Below are 25795 nucleotides of genomic sequence, written 5' to 3' on the forward strand. Positions count from 1 at the left end.
AAATTGATGGTGTCAAGCTGTCTAATCTTCCAGGTTTTTAGCAGAACCTTGTCACCCAGTTTCAGAACTTTTCCACGTATGATCGTGATGCTGCTCAAACCCCTGCCAGCCCAGCAAACTAATGCATCAGGAGACTGCTTTGCTTTTTATGTGCTTGACATGCACAAGCCTTTATTGTACACCAAGGATTTGTTTCTCCACTGGCTCTGCCTCCTTGTGAGGTGGGCAGCCTGCACTTCACTGCTGGGAGCTGCAGTGTCCCCAGAAACCTCATGGAGACACCTGGGGTTCAGCCTGATCCCGCACCGGCTTCTAAAGACACAAAATCTCACAGAAGTTGCTGATGGGTTTCCCCATTTTAGTGGGTCAGGTCTTGGTGTGGGGGCTTTATTTCACCCAGAGAGCTGGACACAGTAAGCTTTCCTGCCTTTTCCATGCAAGATGTGTACCTCTTGGCTCTAGTTTAAAAAATAATTTTGTTGGGTTTTTCCCCACCCCCCTTTGGGAAGAGGCTGTTGTTTTTGAGTGGATGAAACAGCACTTTTGGGCTGGATTTCTGGCAATAGAGTTTTTTCCACACTTGGAAGTCAGCCTGTCTGCTGTGCTGGCTCTAAATGCTGCAACACACAAAAACATGTTGCTGCAGGGTGTACAGCTTGGTGGTCACAGGATGTGCTAAAAAGTAGCCAAGACCAAGGGAGTGTTGCTTTGAGCGTGCAGTATTGTCCCCATCCCCAGGCAAGTCTTAAAAGATGTTTATAAAAGAAAATGCTAATATTGCACCAACTTTTTTGCAGTGAAAACCCAGATTCTGTCAGGAAATGGAGTGTCAGGCTGCTCTTATGCTTCTGAAGATGGTGTGTGCCCTGGGGGTGCTGGTATGTGGTCTGGTCAGGCGCCATTGAGGCATTGTGGCTGTGCATGTCAGCAGGTTTTTTGTTTAATCCTAAAGAAGTTATTTTTCTATTTATCATTTAGTAACTACTGCATGTACCTCATTATTCCTGCATAACACAGAAATCTGATTAGTTTATCTGTGTGAGGAGATAACAGTTCCATCCTCAGATGTGTGTGATGGAGTATAGCCTGCTGTCTGCATGTGGTATTTAGCACTTCCATGGCCATTCCTAGTGCTGACACACACCAGTGTTTCTGGGTGAGACAACTTTCTCTCCAGGAGGTGAGGAAGCTACATGAGGACACTGCAGCAGGCAAGCTCTGAGTTGCCTGATCTCTCACCAAGGGGCTTTGGTGGCACTGAGATCCTCCAGGAGGTGTCCAACCCAAACACATCTTTCCACCATCCAACCAAAAAGGATTCATGATGTGTGCTAATGCAAAGTCCCCCCACAAGACTTCACTCAGTGGAAAGAAAGCCTGGACACAAAGCCTTTTCACCATCAGGAGATGCCTGGAATGTGTGAAAATCCAGAGATTGTTCCTGGGTGTGAGATCTGTCCCCTCCAGAGTTCAGCCAAGCCGCAGAGGCAGAGGGCAGCCTGCAGGCTCTGATGTCCAGCCATGGGCTGGGGTAAGGCTGGGGTGTCTTCTGTTAGGTGGGAGCACCACAGCAGAGCATCCTGCTCTACGGAGCTCTGGCTCCAGGCTCCTCTTTGGGATGATATTGGTGCTGGATTTACCTGCTTGTTCTGTGGGGAAGCAGCTGTAATTGCTGGTCACTGGGTTCCTCTGTAGTACCTGCACAAGCTCCTGGAGGCCAACTCATGTGTGAGCCATGACCTGAGCAAAGTAGTTCAGAGAGCTGTGAATTTTCCATGATGGCAAAAGCGGGGGTAAGGGGAAGGCCTGTGTGCTCTGTATGGTCATTGATCTCAAACCTTTCAGCATCAGTTGCCTTTTATTTATAGAAGTATATCTGTGGCACAAAACATACATCTGATACATGACCGCTTGTACCTTCTCAATCTGCTTGGTTGGTGTAGGAGAAACACCCTGAGTGAAGCATTGAGGAGCATGAATCTCTCCATTTAGGATAGGGCTGAGGTTTTTATAATCTGGAGTTTTTTCCCAGATGCACTTTTTAAAATGTGTCTGGCCTTTTGAATGATCAGCAGCTCATCAGCCAATGTTGCACCATCCCAGGTGGTGGTTTTGTGGTTTTGCCACCCTCAGCGCAGAGCCATGCATGATCCAGACTTTCTTGGGAATTAAGTCCTTCTTAATTTTTCTAGTGTGAAGGGAAATGAAATCAAACTCTGTGGAGATGAGGAGTGAGCAAGGTGGGCAAGGAGGCAGAGGGAAATGCAGCCTGCTCATTTGCAGAGGGCACGAGCTGGGCTCATGCTTGCTGGGTGCAGGAGCCTGCTTGGCTTGGCAGGTGCTTTGGGAACAAAAATCTTGTATCTTGAGTTACGTAATGCAGCAGCATGTCCAGACCTGAATTCCCTGCAATTTTCTGGCCTGCAAGGAATAATTTTCTGCTTGAAATATTAGCCTTAGCTTTGAATTTTGTTGCTCATATGGCATATGCAATCAGTGTAATATCTGTATGCATAACTGCTGCTGTTTGAACTTGAGTTGTTTGGGTAAATTTATTTTTGTTTATAGCTGTTGGGTGATGAAGAACAGAAAATACTTGTTTATAAAGAACTGTGTAAATACATCAAAACCTGCCCTGGGCTACTGCTTAGATCCAGCAGGTGAAAAGGCTGCAGATCCTTCTCTGTGCCCGATTGCAGCACTAGGCTCTGATGGGGTTTTGAGGTGGGGATGGACCTGAGGTGTAAATTATCAGCATTCCTGGCTTGATATGGTTTTGGTCTTAATCCTTAAATGGGGCGAAACCTTTGCAGCTGTGGATAGTTTGGTTTTTTGTTCTGATTTGTTTTTCATCCAGCTTGTTACTGGGTAGAAAACTGGCTGGACGGCTGAGCCCAGAGAGAGGTGGTGAATGCAGTTACATCCAGCTGGCAGCTGGTCCCACGTGGTGTTCCTAGGGGCTCAGTTTTGGGGACACTCCTGTTTAATGTCTCTATCAGTGATCTGGAGAGGGGATCAAGGGCACCCTCAGTCACGTGGATCGCATCAAGTGGAGTGGGAATGTTCATCTGCTGGATGCCAGGAAGGCTCTGCAGAGGGATCTGGACAGGCTGGATCTGATCCTCTGTATGAGGCTCAGCAAGGCAGAGTTGGGTCCTGCACTGGATGACAGCAGCCCAGGCAGCATTGCAGGCTGGGGGCAGAGTGGCTGGGAAGCTGCCCAGTGGAAAAGGACCTGGGGATGCTGGTCTACAGCAGCTGGACATCAGCATGGGAAAGGCAGCCCACTTCCCTTTTCAGGTGTCTCCCTGGGAGCAGGAACTGGTTTGTACAAGGGTGGTGAGAGAAAAAGGGGTGAAAGTGCCTGGTTTCTGTGCTTTGGGTTTGAGTGGATCCTGCCAGTCTTCTGGCTGAATTGGAATTAATAACTGAAGAATATTGAAAACTTTTATTGCAGTGTCTTGCCCAAAGAGAGAAACACTGAGGTTCTGGAGCATGTCCTGGGAAGGGCAATGGAACTGATGAGGGGTCTGGAGCACAAGTCTGATGAGGATAGGCTGAGGGAGCTGGGGGTGTTTAGCCTGGAGGAAAGGAGACTCAGGGGGACCTTTTCGTTCTACAGCTGCCTGAAAAGAGGCTGTAGTGAAGTAGGGGTCAGTCTCCTCTCTCATGGGAAAAGCAATAGGATGAGAGGAAGCATCAAGTTGCATCAGGGGAGAATTAGGTTGGGATGAGGAGAAATTTCTTCACTGAAAGGGTGATGAAGTGCTGGAACAGGCTGCCCAGGGAAGTGGTGGAGTCACCACCCCTGGAAGTGTTTGAAAAACATGGAGATGTGTCAGTTAGGGAAATGCAGTCTAAAACAAGTCCTGCTGTCCTTCAGCTGCATTCCCACTGATGCATCCCCTCTCCAGGTGGAATCAAAGCCCTGCTTCAATTTATCCTTCCAGACCTCTTGTTCTGTCCAGAGGGACCATGTGTGGGATCTCATGATGGAGTGAAGCAGAGCAGTGACACTAATGAAATAAAACCCCACAAAACTGATCCTGTGTGTGGGGCTGGCAGGAACTGCCCATGGAGGCTGGTTGGGATGCCAGCTGCATAAACTGCCTTGGGGAAAAACAGCTGTGAAACCAAATTTGCTGCCCTGCTGCCAGCCTTGGACTCTACTCCTGCTTTGTCTCATGACGGGACATGTCTCTGGGCTCTAGTGTTTGTGATTTAAATGAGTGTGGCAAGGGGTGGCTGAGGCATGGACTGGCATCCCATCTCCTGCCCTCACTGCAGGGTCCTGTCTCCTTCAGAGGGTGGGACAGGCAGCTGCACCCTGAACACTTGAAACCACTGCAGGGATGTGAGACAGAGCCTTGTACCTTCAAACACAAGAAAAGAGGGGGGAAGAAAAAACCCAAACCCACACCAAAAATCCAAGAAAACAAAAACAAATAGAGAAGTTGTGCTCTGCGTTTGTTTTGGGATTTTTTCAAGCATATAATGCAATGTGCTGTCTTGCTGAGATGCACATTCCCCAGCTGTGGTCAGTGGGGTAGAGGGTGAGGCACGGCTTCTCTGGGGAGAGGGGAGGGTGTGTGAGCCTGAGTCGGCAGCAAAGGTCACTTGGCTGAGGGCTGGGTGTGCAGCAGGAGGGGAGGATCTCAGACGTGGCCAGGGCCGTGTTTGTGTGGCCAGCCCTGGCAGCGTGTGCCCTCAGAGGGAGGAGCACCAGCTGGGTCACAGGGGCACATGGGCAGCTCCACCTGCCCACTGTGCCTCACAAAGCACTGCTCACTCTTCCTTGCTGCCTCCCTTGCTTTCTCCCTTCCCATGCCCTGACTTCTCGTATCTCTTCAGTTCTGGCGTGTAATCTCATCATTGCGTGATTTGTTTTATGGTCTTGGCTTGTCTTTCAGTTCCTTTTGGGGTCATTATCACATATGATTAGTCCTAGAGCCTAATGAAGGGGATCAGACATAACTCTAGGGTATGTCTGTGCCATTTAGCATCTCTGACCTCAAAGATCTGCAGAGAAAGTTTATTTTTAAGTTTCCTAAGAAGATAAATTTGAATTTTGGATTGTTTAGGGTGCAAGTAATGGAACTGAAATCTCTCTGGGTGGAGCATGCCCTCTGGGGTATGAAGGATCCCAGGAATAATTATGCAGTGCTATGTGAGTATCATTAGTCTGGAAATAGACTTTTGGTGGATGATCACGTTTTTCTACATGGCAGAAGGTACTGTGAAACCTTGAAACCTTATGTTAACATTTAGTCCTCATTTAAGAGCACTGTCAAAGTGTGTTTGATACTGCTTTTGTTATCCAGTCCCGCTCTGGGAAAGCCAGTCACGAAGATATAGAACAATTGTAACAAAGTAAGAACCTCAGAACATAAAAAGGGGCACATTTTTTTGGGCTGTTTTTTAAGGTCCTGCTCTTTCACTCTACTGAGAGAGGAAGGATCTGCAAGGACTTGTGTGTTGGAGCAAGGTGAAGTCAGAGCATCCTCAGGACAGCTCCAGCTGCTGCTGTTTGGTGGCACTGTGCTGCACTGTGTCCCTGACCCGGGTGAAGTGACACGTCTGCGCAGTGACTCAGCTGTGTTCCCACTAACCATCTGCTGATGTGATGCAGCTCATTAGTCACTAATTGGTGTGGTTACCCTTTTTTTAGGCTGTTGGAAAGGCCAAGGGCCACATAGATGTGAAGCAGCTGAGTCAGTCTTCTACCTCTTTTGCCCTCAGGTCCAGCAGACCCTTGGTGGTGGTTGGAGAGCTGTTTCAATGTTCTCTGCCAGGCAGAAACAGACTGTCTCAGCTTTACCTTGTGCTCTCTGATTGTCTGGCTATAAGCCTCTCACAGCTGTTTGGTGGCACTGGAGTCTGTAGCTGGAGCCTTCTGGTGTGTGTCACAGTGAACCCTCCAAAGGAGGGACCTTTGGAGGCAATGGGAGACAGCACCCTGACTTTGGATGGAGCATGAGAAGCGGGTTTCTCCCAGCCTGCATTTCCTCCCTTTGTCAGCTCTGTAAAAATCCCCTAAGCAATCTGGGGATTTACTGAGGATAGCACTTTTGTAATTCATTTCCCCCCCCATTCCCCACTCATCTGCCCCATACTCCTGCTACACCTACCATCCTTGACTCCATCACCTCATTCTTTACCTAATCTATAGGTACTGGTGGGTTAGGTACTGATGTTTTGCCTTACATGGTATCTGAACTGATGGTGTGTAAATCTGTCCATTTTCTGATATCTTGAGGGCAGATCTTTGATGCTGTAATATCTAGATCCTCCTGGACATAGCTGGAATTGGACACTGTCCTTTGCTTTCTTGTCTCTGGGGTTTTCTCTCTGCCTAAAATCTCCACCTGAGTCACTTCTGGCTGTTGTTTCTGTCCTGGGAGGTTACAGACCCCTTTTCTGGGCCCTGTGCTGGCAGCACCCTTGGGAGCCCTGGAGATGGAGGTGTGGGTGCTCATCCCTCATGACTTGCTCAGCTGCAGCAAATGCATTTGTCAGCAGCTCAGCTCTGCATTTCTCCCTTTGGTCCTTCTCATGCTGTGAGTGGTGTAGGAAGCCATGTGGATCTTCCCCATGCAGGCAACCCTGCCCATCTCCTGTGACACTGCTGAAATAGTCTCTGCATCCTGCCAAGGAGCTTGGATTTGGGGCATGGAGTGTGCTGGATAATTCCTCAGCTCCTCTCTGTTCAAATTGCTCAAGTTGCTTCCCACTTGAGCAATCTGAAGATTGCTCACAAAACTAAAGAAAATTATCAGAGTAGTAATATTCTTAATAGCATCTATAATTTATTTTCTTCTAAAAACCTCTCGTACTTCAGCTAAATTGTTACCCCACTTTTCACTACACTTTTAGGACATGAGCTCTTTCTGTTTCTAAGGCAAGCAGTGCTGCTCTTGTTTTAAAATGAAGTCCCCTACCTGTTCTGCCCTCACGTGTGCCCAAGCCCTGCTCTGTGTGCACCCAGTGTGCTGCTGGAGTTGCTCATGGTGGGGTTTCGGATATTTCCCTCACAGGAGTCAGTTACATGATCCCCTCAGACAATGTGAGGGGATTTGGGGCTTTGGGGCTGGTGTAGTTAAAAGCAAAACAAACATTTGGGAACATCTAGGAATCAGTGTCTCAGGTTTGTGGAGCACTGCTTGGAAAGCTGAAACCAGCATCCCTAACTTGTGGGCAGCCAGGTGAGACCATATGAGAACCAGAATGGGGCCAAGGTTTCACAGCAGCTGACTCTGACTACGTGGATGCCTCGGCTCAGAGTGAAATGTGCTCTTCTCCCTTATCATGGATCCATGTGCGTGCCAAGAGACCTTTGTTCTGAATATTTGGAGTAATAAAGTTCAGCTGGGATAAAAGGGCATGTCCCCACTGGCTTGGTTCACTCAGTGTTGTGCTCTCTGTCTCTCTTGCAGCTGCGTAAATGAGTATGGAAGATTATGATTTCCTCTTCAAAATTGTTTTAATCGGCAACGCCGGCGTGGGGAAGACCTGCTTAGTCCGTCGCTTCACTCAGGTAAGGCTGGCTGCCTCTCGGACTGTGGAATGTTGGGATGGGGACAGCACTGGCATGGGAGCATGGAGCCTGGGGCTCTGCACTGAGGGCTCTGCCAGAGTCACAGCTCCAGAGCATTTTGTTGCTCATACCCTTGGTGCATGCATCATGTGCAGTGGCATACTGGCACAAGCAGTGCATCTGTATCTAATGCTGCACATGGCCCTGCTCTGGAGTTTGTGCTGGAGAAACCTCATTCCTCTCTGAAGGTGGAAAGTCCCCTCTGAAAGCCACTGGGACAGCTCCTCCTGTTTTGGTGGTGTTCTGGACCAGTTATAAGACCAACACGTTTCCTGGTCTCCTCCCCAGCCATTGCTGTACAAAGCGCTCCCTGTTATTTATCATTACTGAAGAAATAATCTGGGTCCTGAGCTGGCAGTCCAGTGTCCTTTTTTGTGGCAGAATAGCCTCTGTGATGCAGGGCAAGGGAAGACTTTGCATGATGCATAATAAAGCACAAGTTGTGGGGTTTTGGACTCTCCACCAGGAATTGTCAGCAATTTTACCCTTCACTGTTAATTTTAGTTCTGAAGCTGTAGTGATTTTAGATGCTGTCCAAAAACATGTGGCAGCCAGTGGCAATAAAGCTAGTCATACCCAAAAGGTTTACAGCAAAAATCTCTGGCAACTTCTGCTGCTTGTTCTTTGGCAGCACAGCTGCTGTAGGGGATGGATGTGCCCCAAAACCAACATGACTTGGTAGACCAGAAATCAAAAAGCTCTCATTTGGCTTGCTTTCTGATGGTGCTGCAATCAAACACCACCAGTATTGTGCTGTCCCTTGCCATTGCTGTGGCACTGGTGATGGCTGGCAGTGCTGTGCTTTGCCCCTGAAATGTGACCCCATTGCTGAGAGCTGCCAGAAATGCCTGTTGGTGCCACAGGGTGCTGTGGAAGAAGAGGGAAGGCATGAGGTTGCAAATGCATCTCATCCCCACAGATGTTCACACATCTTTCAATGCATTGGGAAGTAGGGTGGAAGGTCCTCACACTTCCCCTGCTCCTTCCAACTGTACAGAAGGGCTTTCCTCCTCTCTTTTTTCCTCCTTTTCTTTTCCTGTGCTCCTACTTCTGAAGCTGATGACTTGCTGCATAATTGAGGATGTATAAGGCAGGGAAAACAGTTTGAATGTATGGTAACCTTCATGCTGGGGAAATGTCACGCTCTAAATGTGATGGGCATGTCATGGGGGTTTTGAAGATGGAAAAGGGTGAGGTGAGGATTGGCACCTAGTGAGACTTTTATCTTGTTGTAGAAATAAGTTTAATCAAACTCTTGTTTTCTTCCAGGGGCTTTTCCCACCAGGGCAAGGAGCCACGATTGGGGTTGACTTTATGATTAAAACTGTGGAGATAAACGGTGAAAAAGTAAAGGTAGGAGCCTGATGATTTAAGATGTAAATTCATGTGGCTGTACCATAGCTGAGGTTTCTTTCTTGCTGCCACCCTTCCTCTGCTGGAAGACACTCAAGGAAGGTCAGGGCTGTCTGGCAAGGCTTGGGCAATGCAGGGTCTAACAATCTGTGTGCCCCTCTCCACCATTACTGTCAGGATTGTAAAAGTGAACCTGCTGGAGGGGAGAAATGGAACAGGGAGACCTTGCAAAACTGCTGTCCTTGCTTAGGAGACAGTGAGGTCATGCCTAGCTTGAGGAAGCCCAAAGAAGCATTTCAGTGCAGCCTCTGCTCACTGGGTTTCTGACAAGCAGAAATTCCCACTGGGATGTGCTTGAGGAAAGTCTTCTCCTGTGAGCTCCCAAGATGGCCACTGGGGAGAACAGACATCTGCATTTGTGTGGTTCTGCACATCAAAGGCTCATCTTCCACTTCTACCAAGTTATGGATTTGGGAGAAGCTGAGCCAATCACAGTACTTGTGTTGCAGCAGACAGGTTGACTGCAAAGGGCAAAGTGCTCCATATTTTTAACTCTTTCACCTCCTAAAATAGCATGGAAGCCACTTCTGGGAAACTGTCCTTGTCCTGAGCTGACTCCCAAACTGAGCCTGAGCATCACTTGGCAGAGAGCTACTTTGCCTGGGCCAAAACACACAAAGCATGGGATTGGAGACCCATCTCATGCTTTAATGGGGTCCATGGTTGGGTTCCAGAGCCCAGAAATGTTGGCTGCTACCACATTGTTCACTAGTAGAGATTTCACTTGAGCTGCTATGGTATTTGAGTTGAGGAAAAAGTAATTGTTTGAGCTTCTAAGGTCAAGGTGTCCATGGTCCCTGAACTGCTCCTGGATTTACTCTGCCTGCAGGAAATTCAGGGGCATCAAAGTGAAAACCAGTAGTTTTCCCCTTGCTGTCTTCATCAAATGCAATAGTGAGCAAACCCAAGAGTGGCACCAGTGTGACAGTGGCTGGGTGTGACACTGAGACCTGTTTTTAAGCTTGTGTAAGTGATGGCATGGAAACAGTGGACTTGGGGGCAGATTTTCAGCCCTGGGTTTTTTTTAACCTGTACCACAGCACCACAGAGGGGTTTAAGAAGAAAATGGGGTGCTGTGTTGTTAAGTTTAGGATGTATTTTGAGAGCTGTGGTCATGCCAACAAGCTGCAGCTGCTGCCTGAGGATCTTACAAACCTATGGGAAGTGGTAGCGCTTCTCCAGGAGACCTTCCCACCTGAGCAGGTTAAGGACAAGGGGTGGAAAATCCTTCACCTGATTAAGACCAAATTTATACTAACATGTGGCTTGCAAGAGGGCCAGAGCAGCAGCAGGGAAGCAGAGAGCATCACGTGTAGCCCAGGTGGTGCTGGTGCTCATCTGGCTGCTTGTGATGCTCATTAGCAGGACATGAATGCTGCTTGTCCCAGGCTTCTCAGACAGCAGAGAGGTTTCTCTCAGCCAAAAGCAGCTCCAGTGAAGCAACTCAGAGGCTCTTAGCTGCTAGAGGGTGTGATCACTGTACTGGAGGTGGAATTTGATCTGTCTTGTATACATAGTTTAAATCAGTGGCCTCAAGACTGTCCTGGTCATTGGAGGGAGAAAAGCAGTCCTGGGGGACATGAATCCCATCCACTTCAGATACCTCTCCTTTTCAAGCACCTGGTTCTCTGTCGAATTCTGCTGGAGCTTTAGAACACCACTTGTATGTGAGCTCTGGATTTGTACTGGTGAACTTACCCTCAGGATTTGTCTGTGTTTGAAGTGTTGCTCCTGTCACATAATCCTGTTTTAAGACTAATTTGGACTGAAGGTGCAAAGTTCTTAAGAGAATATTGGAGGCAGTTGTGCCAGTATGAGCTGTCTCAGGGGCAAGGATGGTTCAGGGGAGCTCTACAAGCTAAATGAAAAGTCTCTGCTGCCCTGTAAATGCCTGATGAATGTACAAGTGTCCTTACTGCATCACCTTGGGCAGGACTGTGTGTCACAGGGCCTTAGCCAGTGCTAGCTGGGGTATCTGCTGTATTTCACATGGCCAATACTGGGTTCTGAGGTCTCTGTCCTGCCCCCACCAGTGCAGTAAGTTGGAGTTGTTGGAGCTGTTTCAGTGACCAAGCCTTGGTGGGAGCTCAGTATGACACATTTGGGCATTGGAATGAGCCCTCTGGCGTCTGGAAGGCAGATTTCCTTCAGTGGTATTGTATCTGAAACTTCTTGAGTAAGCAGTGCTTGTGAGAATGAACATTTAATGAGAGGGGAAAGCAGGAATGAGTCAGAGAACAGAGCTGCTCTGGCTGTTAGCCATTTAGCAGTGCCCAAGCCATGACTGTCTTGCCTCTGTGCTGGGCAGCCTCCCCTGCACGTCTGCTGGGATCCGGAATGAGGGAGCAGAGCTGTTTACCAAAACAGTTTTGAGACTTGAAAATAAATTATGGATTTCTGGGGAAAAATACTTTCCAGCTTTCAAAATAGCATTATAAAGTCAGTGGAGAGGGACTCACTAGTATGAAAGCTGTGTGCAAGCTTTTCCAGATGTGAGCAGCTACCAAAGCTCTCCGCCCAGTGAGCTGGGAGAGCACTGTGCAGTTGTGGGGGGGTTTTTGATCTGCCTGGCTTCTTCCAACAGACTCCAAAAATACATGCAGCACTTGTAGCAAGAGGGCCCACAGATTGAAGCACTTACCATGCTGGTCAAAGCTAAGCATCCTCAGTGCTGTGAGCAGAGGGCTGTGCTGGTGGAAAGCTAAATGTGTGTGCTAATGTTGGGAGTGCAGGAAGCATCAGCTGACACCAAGAAAATAAACATATATGATTTCTGCAGGCTGAGTCAGACATCGTCCTTTGGTTATTCTGGGGGGAAAAATTGTACAAATAAAATAGTTGCTGTGAAATATTTTATTTGACAGAAATGACCAATGAGGGAAAGCGTGAGACGTGCATTTTGGGTGCAGGAAGAGTGGCTGTAAGACTGGGGGCTCTTCCCTGCCTTCTGCACCCAGCTCATAGGTAGACTGGTGTCTGCTCTCCCCAGATCCCACAATCTCTTCTGCTTTCAGTGTTCATTAGATTAAAGCAGTGGAAGAACATATTCACATGAAATTTTTATCAATTTAGAGATCTTCTCAATAAAGGCAGAATATATATAAGCTGGAGTTAGCCAGCAGACAGTGATTAAATGTTTTTCCTGGGAAACAGCTGAATAACAACAGAATTACCTGTATCTTTCCATCTGCCAGAGTTTGGAGGCTGGTTTGTTTTAACAAGGACTCATTCATTATCTGATTTTCATGTGCAAGTAATTTCACTTATGGTTTTGTGTGTTACTTTACAGATACCAGGTTCGGCCATTTAAGTACGACTATGCCTAGAGATAAAAGCACAAAGGTGCCCAGGAGCTGTCAGCCAGCCACCATTACTTTCTCTGCAAAAAAGTGTTGGTTTGGGTTTTTTTTTTCCCAAAATTATACCCCACGTCTAAAAGCTGTTACTGGGAGCTCTCATTTCAAACTAACATGTTTATGATGAGTGGCTGGCATAGCTCAGCTTTGGAACTGGGCAAGAATAAGGTTTTCTCTGTACAGGCTGCTGAATATATGGAAAAAATCTCAAATACTTTACCTTTTTCTTCCCAAAATACACAGGATTTTGGCTGGAAATCATCCCTCCACATATTTAATTCCAGGGAGAGATCTTTAAAAAAATAAAAGCTGAAGCAGAGAAATATTCTTTTATCTTGAAATTATATTAATCATGGATGTTTTTCTTAGACTTCCTTTTTGAAGAATTGAGGTTTTGATGACCCACTAAAAACTATCAGATGGTCAAAATATAAAATCAGTGTAAGTGTAGTTTCTATTGGGAAATGTAGACTTTGTGGATTCAGAGGGTTTGGCAAACATTCGTGAGTTGTTTGGTGGTGAGACACAGGAACAGGCTGTCCAGAGAAGCTGTGGATGCCCCAACCATGGAAGTGTTCAAGGCCAGGCTGAACAGGGCTTTGAGCAACCTGGTCTGATGGAAGGTGTCCCTGCCCATGGCAGGGGGGTTGGAGCTGGGTGGTCCCTTCCAACTCAAACCATTTTGGGATTCTGTGATGTAGCCAGTTCTGCATGTTGGGAAGGCAAACAGTGAGCAGCTGGATGAGATGGCTGAAGCTGTATAGAGGAAATGTGTTCCAAACTTTAGATAAACTTTCAGCTGAGCTTCTTGTTCAATCCTGGGCTTTTCACCCACCACTGCATTGTCTCTGTATAACTGCAACCACCTCCATGAGCTAGAGGAGAGGCGTTCTTATTCCTTCTTGGGAATGGAAGCTCCTGTTGTTAAACTTCAGGGGTGGGAGAAGTTACTGTCTCCCTCTGGCCCCCCAGGCCGGCAGCTCTGCCCACTGCAGAGGGAGATGCTGGAAGTTGCATGGAAGCCGACAGACCCACAGCTTCCAGGGCTGCTGGCCGCAGTGCCAGCTGACTTTGTGCCTTGCATTTCAATCCACAAGTGCAGGAACACAAACAAACAATGCTGGGGGAGGGGAAGCTGAAGGGAGAGGAGCAAAGTGCTTTTCCAGCATTGGTTTTGCCCTGAAGGGGATTTTTCAGGTCAAAATGGTGCTGCTATCAAATAAAAAAAATTACATAACTTTTTTTTTTCTTTTTCTCCTTTTCCCCACCCTTCCTTGCTGTGGCCAAAGCTGCAGATCTGGGACACGGCGGGCCAGGAGCGGTTCCGGTCCATCACGCAGAGCTACTACCGCAGCGCCAACGCGCTGATCCTGACCTACGACATCACCTGCGAGGAGTCCTTCCGCTGCCTGCCCGAGTGGCTGCGCGAGATCGAGCAGTACGCCAGCAACAAGGTCATCACCGTGCTCGTGGGTAAGCCCCTGCTGCCCCAGGCTGCCTCTGCGGCCTGTGCTCCACCGTTCCCGCTGCAAATGGGGTGCTCCGAGGGGTGTTCAGGGTGCCACCCCGCCAAGGGTGGTCCTGGTTTGGGTCTAAGGCTGTTGTGTGCGGAGAGGGATGCTTCCCACCATGGCGACTGAAATGCAGGTGGTGGGTGCAGCTACCACTGAGCTAAGGATGGGGCAGTCCCCCTTGTGGCTCCAAGCCCAGATCTCCACAAAGAAGTGAGGACCTGCTCGAGCTGGTGATGTGTAAGATCCCATAGAAAAGAGGGTGTTCCCTGCTTGCAGGGGACTTGTATACCCACGGGAATGGGGGCGGGAGAAGAGGACCGCAGGTGTCCTGTTGGGGGCAGGGGAAGAGGACCTCAGTGGTATCCTATTGAATACAGGATACCTTAATGGTATAATACCATTGCGGAGGGGTAACCAGGGGCCAGACCACCAGGGGGTGTAAGGCACAGGGGTGGATGAGGGAGAGACCATGTGATGGGAGAAGGGAAATAACAATCTACGTGACATAACATACTCAGTGCAAATTTCAAATGGCCAGTGCAAAACAACAGCTAAATAAACTATTTAGTGCAATGCAACAGTGATGCTATACTCCACTGGTGTGAGACAACCAGTCCTGTCTCAAGTGGTCAGGATCTGGGAACTGCATCAGGACATGGTGGTTGTGTGGGTGACAGCATTCATAGGTGGGGCAGCGCTGCTGCAAAACTGGATGTTCTTGCGTGGATTTTAGGGAGACTAAAAATAAACAATGGAATGTTATATTAATCTGTAGAGCTTCAACTCAAGGCAAAACAGACCTCAGGCCATCTGTCTGCTACAGGCAAGGGGAAGGTTATTTTGCCTACCAGTGCTTTTCCATGCTCTGCTTGCAGCATCTGATAGCTGGGATTTGGCTTTTAAAGGTCCAAGAATATATAAAGAAGAGTGGAAAAATAACTTGGGGAAGGCTAAGAAGTTTCATGCTACAGTGTCACCTTTAATAGTTTGCTATTTAAATGAAAAAATCTAGGTCATTGTAAGAGGTGTCTAAAAATGTATTTTAAAGGAGGAAAAAATCTTTGAGTTTAACATGCCCCAGTGCTACTTCAAGTGAGCTATGGGGTTTATAGAGCTTCCATACAAGAAACTCATACTCCATGAGTATGGCCTGGATACAAATGGTGCAGAAATAACTAATAAATTACTAACAAATGTACATTAATTTTTTTTTTTCAGTGAACATTAAGTTAATTGATAGCATCTACAGCACAGCATATAAATCATATTGTAGTCATAACACACCCTTTGAAGATGGTGACACCCATAAATCACTTGTGTTGAGTAATAATCTCTTCAGAAGGGTAACTTCAGTGCACGTAGTGGGTCCAAGACACTGATGTATTGGGAAAGGAGATCTCGGAGGGGAAGGCTATGAGAGAAGGCTTGCTGGTGGAAACACCACCTCTTCCTCCTTTGATCTCTCACAAAATTGCTGGTAGGAGTGGGGCCAGGAGAGGTTTCCTCCTGAGCCTGGTGAGTCTGTGGACGGAGCAGTCTGCTATCGAAGGTCCTGGTCTGTTGCCATTGTTGTAAGATTGGTTTATGGCAGAAACATCATGTTTGAAGTTAAGTGGCCAGAAATAGTGTATAATCATATCAGATGCTGCTTGAGGCTTTAATCAACTCTCTGCCAGACAGATCCCTCTGAACCGAAGCGTTGGTTTCTCACCCCACCTCACTCTGCAAGTGCCCCACAGCCCATCCCTCTTCCAGCCTCCACAGCCGATTCCTAGACTGGAATACTGAAATGGGGAACCTTCCTTCCATGCCAGGCTTTTTAAAAGCTTCTAACAACATGATGAATATCACATTTAGTGTCCCCTATGCTATAATTGACATTTTAAGTGCTCCTCAGAGCTAGCACAGGAGAATTTTCAATAGATGTTAGCATGGAAATCCTTTAATGTTGGTTGATAGCAGCAAACAGATGCACTGGTGCTAAATTAAAGCATACTGGCTTGGATGTTTACAGGGCATATTTCATTACATGAGCTGATATTAAATGGACTTGAGTGTTTCAGGGAACCCATTATTTGGAGGGGAGAGCAAGCACTAGGAGTTACATATCCAAGCTACTGTCCATACGTACATCAAACCAAACTCTTATTTATCCTTCATAGTCCTCAGTTTCTTTTGGTTTTGAAATTAACTCCTTTTCTAAAATATTTTATCAATGCAGGTAATAAGATTGATTTAGCTGATAAGAGGGAAGTCTCCCAGCAGAGAGCTGCAGAGTTTTCAGAAGCACAGGACATGTACTATCTGGAAACGTCAGCAAAAGAATCGGATAATGTGGAGAAACTCTTCCTGGACTTGGCCTGCCGGCTGATCAGCGAGGCACGACAGAACACCCTTGTGAACAATGTCTCATCCCCCTTACCAGGAGAGGGGAAAAGCATCAGCTACTTGACTTGCTGTAATTTTAATTAAAGAGCTGGCATGTGATTGCCCCTTCTGCCATGGGCCAAGTGGATTTTTTTTTTTTTCCTGTGCTGGGATTTATCTACTTGAAGGAGTTCCTGCCAATCAGACCCATCTGGCTTGCTCAGAGTCAGGTTACAGTCCTGGAAGCATGGCAGGCTGATGGTTCCAGCTGCATGGCAATGTAGCAGAATACAACAGGGTTTAAATTTCATTTTTCTTGCAGTCTGTGGAGCAGATCAGAAAAGGAAGAGTTGCACAAGTGCTTTGTGTAACGCAGAACATGAGCTGTTTTGTTTCCTTCTGTGCGAGAGTAGACCAGCCTTTCTTGAAGATACTAAAGAGATCAAAATCTCTCTCACAGAACAATGTGTTTGACCCTTTTTAAAGTGAAACAAAATAAGAAGAAACGCAACAATGAGCACTGACTTTGGACTACCCTGGCAATCTCCTGGGCTGTCAGCGAGCGAGCCCGTAGGATGTGTACATAACGTCTGCCCCTGCGTCTCCATGGAGGACTCTGGTGTTTGAAATAGTGTTATGTCTCTCATCTACAGGCACTTTCATGAATGTGGAATAAACAAAAAAGTTACATATAGCAGCATTTTCAAGACTGAAGAAGACATGGATACGGCTCAGTCGCTCCCTTTGGTGCTAGCAGTTCAGCAAATATTCCATAGGCCAAATGTAGTCTTACCACATTACTGTCTTCTGAATGTGTAACTTAGACTGGTTAGGAAAAAACACTAATAAGCACTGTTCATAAAAATAAAAAAAAAAATCTCATTACCTCTTTTTCTAGGCCTGAACATAGTGGGAAAGGACTGTGTGCTTCTTTGATATCCAACAAAGGATGAAAAGACTTTCCAGAAATAAAAATAAATAAATAAATTAACCATTCCTCCACTAATTAGTCATGTCCTGATGTAAAAAGTTGGTAGCCTTGGGAAAGGTGTTTGGTGGACTTGGCAGAAGTGCACCAGACATGGCCAGAGTCTTGTGGGTGCATGGATGGCGTACAGGGGTTCCAAGGAAGCACAGTCTGAGCTGGCACTCTGCAATGGTGCAGCTGGAAAACAAAGCCTGGCGATACAGCTCTCGTTGGAAGGCAGTGTGCAGATTTGCAGAGGGTTGGTTTGATGGTCAGTGGAAGTAGCAGGGGGTTGCAAGTGCTCCTTCCATGCTGCTCCATCCAGCTCTCACCTTGTGGCAGTGCTCTCCAAGGTGCTCTTGGAGGTCTCTGCTTGGTATCCGGGCTCTCTGCTGGGGTAGCTTTTAGGGCAGGGCTGTGGAGTCATTTTATTTACCTGATGCTTTGCACCCTTAATCCCAAACTCTGGTACGTGTAACTGTTTGGGCAGCTTCTTCCTGCAGAAGCTCTGAAGGGGAAGCAGCCTGGAGTTTGTGATGTTACTCCACCTCTAGTGCCATACAGTGCATTGCAGTCTGACACTTTGGCATGGAAACAAGGCCGGGAGATAGTGAATATGCACATAAACAGTTATATTTAGGAGTTTGAGTTCAGTTTAGCTAATCTGGATAAATCTCTCCTGATGATTACATGGCTGTGATATGCTGCAATTTAGAGTTAATCAATTTAATATTATTTGGCTTTTACTGAAGACTATAACAGAGCTTTTGTATTGATGTAAAAAGCTGCCAGTAAGTACTTATTGAAAAAGTAGCAATTGAAAAAAAGGAGGCATTTTGAAATGCTTTTTTTGTTTCCTGGGAAGATTTTTTTGGCCTGTATCATGTTGTGCCTTTGATATGTAACAGGAAGCTGACTCTGTGTCAGAGAGAGGGGGATTGGTTTGTCATAGGGCCATTTTTAATATTTTCTTGTTATTTTTAGGTCATTTTTATGACTAGTGGTAAAAGGAAGATGTAGAAGTTGTGGTATGAAGCTTGTTTGTCATTTAGGTAACATTTAGCAAAGAGCTTCTGTAAGTGTGAGATGCTGGGGGACACGTCATCTGCTGCTCTGCTCTGGTCCATTTCAGCCTCTGCTCATGTTGTAATCCGGAGGATTTGGAAATGTGTGGGACTTGGTGGCTTCTGCTGTACTGGACCATGTGATCTGTGCTGAAGAGCAGTATCTTTTTGCTTGAGCATTCCCCAAATCACCAAATGCAGCTTCATTTGAGCTTCTGAAGAGCACCCAACTCCAAGAGAGCTGATTCTGCCCAGCTCTTAGGTAGTTCTTTAGAGCTGGACTCATGGTGTTCCATGGCTGGTAAAACTCAAGTTAAAAATCAATACCATGTGCATTTAATTTGTAGTAGGTCTTAGTCCCTGAAGCTGGACCTGTCAGCATATAATTGATAACAAATAGGGCAGGGCTCTTTGATCAGCTTAATCAAGGAGGAAGGAGACTGCCCAATAAAACACCCATGGGTAACTCAGCCTGGTATCTAAAAAGATCAAAGCTGGGCAGGTACTCTTCATCCCTGCTGAATAGCACTGTAAATGCATTTTAAAGTGCTCCTTGCATCACTTCTGGAGCTGGAACATGACTGAACAAACTGAGCTGGTCAAATAGCAGAAACTGCTAACTTTATTTTCTTGGATATTTACTTTGTGATTTCTAGAAGCCTAAATCTTCTCCCAGTGCTTTCCTAATCAGTAAGTGACTATTTTGGATACTAGCTGCCTACTAGCAACTTCAAAGCACTGGTTCTTTTTATTGCTAGTGAATCTTTGTGTAAGGACCCCAGCTCCAGACAGCGATGTGCTTTTGCGCTGGGGTGGAATGCTGTGGTTGGGCTGATGTTCAAGTGAATGACCTGACTTCTCCAGTCAAATTTGAACTGATTCCTTTCAGTGTTTATTCTGTGTTGACTTAAAAAGTTGAAAGGAAGCAATGATGGTATGTGCAACGCTTTTTACGCGGTCATAAACCAAAGCTATAGTTTGAGACTCACCCCTCTCTCTGCTGTTTGCAGAAACGCCTCTTGTTGAAGAAGTGGTGTTTTATTGTAGTAACTCCTTTCCTGGAGTTACTTCTGTACACCTCTGAATATCTCTGTAGTGCAAACAGCCAAACCTTCCTTGTAGCACTGAGCGCTTATCTTCTCTTCTGCAGTCTGATCCACTGCTAAAGGCTTCCCAACTGGAAGAGGAACTTTATCAACTGCAGAATCTTGAAAAATAAAAAAATCCCAATTACGTGATAATCAGCTCTCCAACTAAGCACCTTGCTAGATTTTTGAGAGAACTGTCAGTAAAAGCCTTGTGATGCTTGCTGGATAAAGTATCCAAAACCCATGCAGAAGTGATATAATGGGGCCAAATTTGACTGGGAATGTTCTCTACTAGGAGGAGCCAAACTTTTAGTGTGGTTCCTGGATTTGAATGTGTTTTGAGGGTGATATATTCACAGCCATGGACTTCCTTATTTCTGGCTGAATGTTAATTTTTGTAGTAGTCCTGTAATGAGACCCTGTCGTGACATTTTTAGCACAATGATTACGTCCAAGCAGGAGCCAAGACTGGATGATCAACAGCTGTTTGCTTAATCTAGCAGGCCTGTTAGCAGAGATTAACAGAAGCATCTCTGAAAACTGGATGGCCTAAACTCTGATTTCCAGTGGGAGCCACTGATTCAGTCAGGTTGATCTTGAGTAAACCACCAAACTTTCAGTGCTTCAGATCGCTGGGTGTGAAGTACTTGCTGTGAAGTTTTGCATTGGGTGTTGACACAAAGTTTGCTGAGACAAGCCATGACTCCCTTCTGTCCATATTTGCATTCCCCCATGAAAATGCTAGGGGACAAAAAACCCAAATAAAAAAACCCACCTTCGGGTCAAAGAAATAATACGGGAAAAGTGAAATTATGAGCTCTGTAAAGAAAGGGCATGTTGGGTGCCTCTTCCTACCTCGAACCCTGAAGTCTTGATTTGACCTCCAGGTAAGAGTGTGCAGTCAGAGACCGTGTTTGTGCTGAATGCTAGATGGCTCTATGATCATTATTTAATGAAAACCACACATGACCAATTATCAGGCCAGATAATTTGTTCTTTGCTGTAGAACACATGGAACAGCCCCTAAAATCTGTCAGCCTGCTGGTGCTGTTTGTGTTTTTTTGGAGATGGCTGTGTTGGTAACAGTTGGCTCCTGCTAGTCTAGGCTGAGCAGTTAATGGCTATCGAATTCCTGCAGCATCAGTAATGCCAGCAGCAGACTGGGGCTGACACGGGAGACGGTGATTTGAAAAGAGGGAAAGTTGAAGTTAGTGATGCAGAAGCACGGTGGGTGCACACATGAGGGACAAGAGGCTTTCCAGAGCTTTTGCTGACAAGGGATGCAATTAGTTAGAGCCAAATCCACTGAGTTCTGCCTTGTTTGTTATCCCTAAGGACTGCTGCTGTTTGTTCAGCTGCTTTTCCACTTGTCTTCTCTCTCCAGTATGAAGGACTGTCTGTAAATCAGTCTGAAATGTTGAGCTGGCATGATTCCTGCAGTCAGAGTCTGAATTCAATTGGAAAATAGGTAAAGTTCTCCAGCTATTGGAAGAGGCTGAGCAAACGTGTAGGATAGGCTGCTCTTTGGGAGCCTGGGGTGCCATCGGGGTCAGATGTGGTGTCACAGAAACCCTCTCCTGGCTGTGGAGCAGAAATGAATGCTACAGCCATTTCTGCAATGGAAAGATGACTCTCTGGAGTAGAAAATGCAAGTAAAAGAGATGGCTCCATGTGCTCCTTTCTCCATCTCATCCTCTTTTAAAATTATATCTATGGATTCAATGAAAGCTCTGGGCTTTCATAAAGGTTTCCTTTGAAACTTAGTCTGAAATTCTGCATTGCTCTACTTCTAGTGTCAAAGCACCAAATATCCTTATGTGATTGGCTCCTACCAACTCTACCAACAAAGTCTTTTTTTGAGTTAATTCAGTTAGAAAAAGGTGTTTCTAGAGGATATTTTGGGAATTCCCAGTGAGCAAGTATGGAAACTTTCCATCCTTTTTTAAATATCTCTGTACATAAGGGCTCACCAGAATACCCTCTGGAGCCAAAGGAAATGTTCTAATCCATTCTAGTAGTGAAAATCCTGTTAAATCAACATCTTTTCTTCCTCTTTTTATAAATTTTGTCATCTTAACCAATTTTGGGTTTGACCTCACCCTTTTTCCTTGCACCAGTTCTATCCTCTTGTTGTGGGTAATAATTGTTGTAGCTCTTGTTCAAGGATCATCATTTGGAAGGACAGTCTTGTCTTATGATGATGAATGGTGGGGAAACAATAGCTTGATTTCTTATAAGCATGCAGTGCATCCTAAGCAGAGCAGCCTCAACTGGAACTGGTGATGTCTTTGAAATGCAATCATCCACTTGAGCAGTAGCTAAATGTACCATAAATGTTACTGACCTCACATCTGCCTCAGCTGAGGATTTGTCTTGGCTGGGAAAGCAGACAGAAGGGTAGTCATGCTGACCATGATGCAGGGCTCCCAAACAGCAGCTGCCTTGCTCTGACTTACCCTTCTAATCACCACCTCACTCACCTGACCCAAAGTTGCCTTTGCTGTACTGCACCATACCCAGCTGGGATGGATCACCAGCTGTTGTCACTCACAGACGCCATCACAACCTTTCCCCTCGTGTGAACGAGCTGTAACTTAAACCACAAGTAAAAGCTGTGCCATGTGAGTTACAGGTGTGTGTTTCTTTCTCAGTGGGAGCCACATATTCAGAAAAAAGCCTCATTTCCAGAGCTTGCTCCTTCAAATACAGTTAATGGGATAACTGGGGAAAGGTAACTCAGAGCAGAAAATGAGGTGGCAATGAGTGTAATTCAGGCTGTAAATGTTGTCAGTGAAAAATTAGACTAGTATTAAGAGCACAGCCAGGATCAACAGCTCATCTTCTCTGTCTGGATGAACAGGAGCTGGGTTTACAAGACCCAGAGATTTGTCTCTGTTTTCATGCTGGTAACTTGCAATTGGGACTTGGTGGATGTGACCACAGTTTTTGAACAAGTTATCTTTTTCCAGTAAGCTCAGAAAATAATTTTACTTCTGGTTAGTGCTACAATATTACTCAAAAACAGATGCCAGTTTTACATTTGCACCTTTGCTTTTTCCACTTATCTTAGGATAACATTCTCAAGGAGTTGCACACTCGTGAGTACCCAGTGGTGGTGTCCCTGGTGAGCATTTCCTGAATCCCTGATCCTCAGGCAAAAAATGACATGGCCAAAACCTGTGCCAGTCATGGTTTTAGCTGTGCACAGTTCCCTGGGGCAGAGGGGATGTTAAAATATTCTTATGCTTTCATGGGCAGCAGTCAAGGGCTCTGGAGTGTCTGGTGTCACATGAATGCAAACCTCGGCACTTCCCAAATCTTGATTCCTCTAGCACCCCTCATCAATGAATCTGCTCTTCTCTAATTACTGCTCATGCCTCAAGCACTGTGGAGGGATGGTCTGATGGCATGAAACACTAGATCTGACTCCTGCTTTACTTAGAAAGAGGAGCAGCAGAGACTCATTTTCTGTGCCACCTCGAGCTTCTTACTATGGACATAAAGTTAATAACTCAATAAGCCCCTTCCAGCCAGGACACCCTGTAAGGAATACTTCCCTTCTTACAGGACCAATAAAGGAGATTCAGACATTCAGAATTTATGGGAGTTTGGTGCAAATGAGTTGCTCTCTGGTGAGTAGGTGGGTGCTGCTCTCCATCCAGTGAGACCTGGGGTGGTGTGGAGGAGGAGCTGTCCCTCGGGAGGGGGAGTGCTGGGAATGTCTCTGAGGGCTGGGATTGCATCATTGCCACTGAGCTTTAGTAAATGCAGTGTCTCGCAGTGTCCCAGCTGCTGAGTCTTTACAGAAGGGCAAGCAGAGGAGAGGAAATGCCAGTTTCACATTTTAATAGAGGGGGGATTAAATATTTGGCCTATGGTGGGGAGAGCTGCTATGATTTCAGCTACTGCCATTGCCTCAGCTCTTACAGACCTTTGGGGAAGAAAGGGTTAACACTCACCCCCACACAGAGCCAGCACTGAAGGGGGAAAAACTAACTTCTGAAGCCAACATTTTAGTAAAGAAAAGGCCTTCTAATGAGAGTGGAGCAAGCCCAGTGCTTGTTACTATGCTGATTGGGAGTGACAAGTATATCTCTGGATATTAGGGAAGTAGTTTAAAATATGCCATAGTTTTTAGCATAATAAGATGCACTGCAGATATGTCACATTCATTTTATTTTCCACAGCTGTTTACAAAAGGAAAAAAATCCCCAAAACCCTGAGATTGGAGCAGCTGTAGTCACTCAGCTATCAATATGGGACAAGGCTCTTTCTGCTCTTTTATTTCCACTTCACTCTGTTCTGCTGCTCATATTTGGCTGTTCTGTGAATTTGCAGATCATGAGATTTTTTTCAAACTGCTTTTGATCTATACAGAAAGACTCACCCCGTTCTCATTTGAATTCATTAATACTTTGAGTAGGCATTTTAATTTTATGTTTACTGGCTTGTTTCCCTTTGTAATGTTATCTAACTGACAAGTTTGTCATGCTCTGCATTACCTTTAGACTTCTGAATCTAAAACATTTCCTCTTTCCTGAAAGCTATGATAATTTTCAGAGATGCTACAAAGGCATCTTCATTTCCTCAGGAGAAAACCTGAATTACCCTCAGCTTTGATTACTATCAAATCAACATTGAAACACGTAATTTCTTTTACAGTATGAACAAAGTATATTTTACACCATCAACTATAGTTTGAATTGTAGTTTAAAAAAATCTGCTTAAGCACTAACAGCAGCATTTTGTTTGTGATTTCCATGCCAGGAAAGTCACAGCATTAAAGGAATTTTCTGTGTTGGAGTTTTTCCCACAAAGGTCTGCTGTCTTTTCCCCAACAATTGTGAATTTAGCACAATGTACAGAATTTTAGCAAGAACCCTCATTCCTAAACATTTGGCCAGAAGGATGAGGAAAGGATTTGGTTTTTGTTGATCAAGCACAACCATTTCAGTGGAGAAAATGCACTACAGCTGGTCAGACAATTGATCTCCTTGGTGGAGTAGTGTTGTCTTTGGGGAGGGTATAGGTGTTAGCAAATCACCAAACTGTGAATCATTCACTGTCAGAAGCATTTGGCTTGTCTCTTCTTTATGTTCTTGTGGTCACATGTGGTACAGTGGGCTTGAGAAGGGAATGTGTTTTGGATGACCAGGATGATGAATGTATGATGCTTCACATTTATTTGTAATGTCCTTTTTATACTTAGAAATTGCTTACATGTGTATCTGTATGTAAATAAATGTTTAATCCTTTCCACTTGGTGTCTAAAGTGTTGGATTCATTTGGTTTTTGATTTGGACTGCAGAGCAAAGTTGCCTTAAATACAAAGAATTCAATTGACATGATTTGACATGAGACCAGCAAATGAACCGCTACTGAGGATTTTCTGCTTGGGCTGAGCATACCGAGGCTCTTGCAGCACTGAGACCTCACAAGAAGAGCAGATGTAGAGCTGCTGCCCATGGGAGCAAGGTCCCTTTGCAGTAGAAGAGAAAAAAAACAAACCAACAAACTCAAAGTAGGAGAAACTAGAGATTTGAAATGCCAAAGAAATGCCAGCATCAGGCACTAGAGGGTGGCCTTTGACAGGGGCACCGTCCACCCACTGACCTTGCAAACCTATGGCAGGTTAAACTCTTGTTCATGCAAGATGCTGGATTTGTGTAGGTTAACTGCCAGATGATGGTTGGATGCTTTGGTTGTCTTTTATTCTTTGACCTAGTCATTTTTTTTTTGTTTTTTAATGCCATTCCTTCTGTTCAGCCTTCAACTTGCTGTTTTCATCCTCACTGAACTCCCCTGGAGTTCCCCAGTGACCTGCCTTCCTCAAGGCCTAAAATCCTTTTGGACAAGATCTGCCATTTTAAGCCTTTTGTCTTTTGGTAAATACATTTCAGTTTATGCTCTGACTTCTGGGGCTCAGGTTTCCTTCCCTGTGCTCTGCCCCACATCAAAGATGATTCCTGCTAACACTTAACACTGGGAAACGAGCTGTGAAGCTTGAAGACACCATGTGTCTTTTATTGCCTCTTCCGCTGACCTTGAAGCTCCTTCCTTGGTAAATGTCTGACATGAGGGCTGGACCATCTGCTCTTCGTTCCCCAGGAAGCTGGCAATTTGAGTCTGTGAGAGAACAGAAAGGTATTTGGATAGGGAAAAGTCCCTGTATGCTTCCAGGTAGGTACAAGGCAAAGGGAGGGAAGGAAACATCCTTCAGATGCTCAGACCTCTTGGGAAGTGAATATTTACTGGAAGAGAGGAGGGCTGGAGTGTGTTGCTTTTGGGAGTTGTGTTACGTGTTTTGCTGGAGAAAACAGACCAAACTCTTCCTGGGGAAAGGTAAGGGGCACGTGAAGAGTGGCAGCTCTTCCTTACAAGGAGCATGTAACCAGTGTGATGTGCAAGCTCTTCTTGTTCAGCAGGTGTAGC

At 45.8% G+C, this 25795-nt stretch overlaps 1 protein-coding gene across 2 annotated transcripts in view; it reads left to right on the forward strand.

Annotated features, from left to right (window-relative positions):
- Nucleotides 1-24622, forward strand: part of RAB30 (RAB30, member RAS oncogene family) — a 48240-nt gene extending 23618 nt beyond the window's left edge. For both annotated transcript variants that reach the window (XM_063148811.1, XM_063148812.1), the window contains 4 exons: nt 7434-7534; nt 8864-8947; nt 13653-13836; nt 16099-24622. In XM_063148811.1, the coding sequence (XP_063004881.1) occupies nt 7442-7534; nt 8864-8947; nt 13653-13836; nt 16099-16349 (612 nt within the window). In that variant the 5' untranslated portion in view covers nt 7434-7441 and the 3' untranslated portion in view covers nt 16350-24622. The remainder of the gene's footprint in view (nt 1-7433; nt 7535-8863; nt 8948-13652; nt 13837-16098) is intronic.
- Nucleotides 24623-25795: the final 1173 nt, after the last annotated feature.

Source organism: Melospiza melodia, chromosome 2 (genome assembly GCF_035770615.1).
Source record: "Melospiza melodia melodia isolate bMelMel2 chromosome 2, bMelMel2.pri, whole genome shotgun sequence".
Lineage (NCBI taxonomy): Eukaryota > Metazoa > Chordata > Aves > Passeriformes > Passerellidae > Melospiza > Melospiza melodia.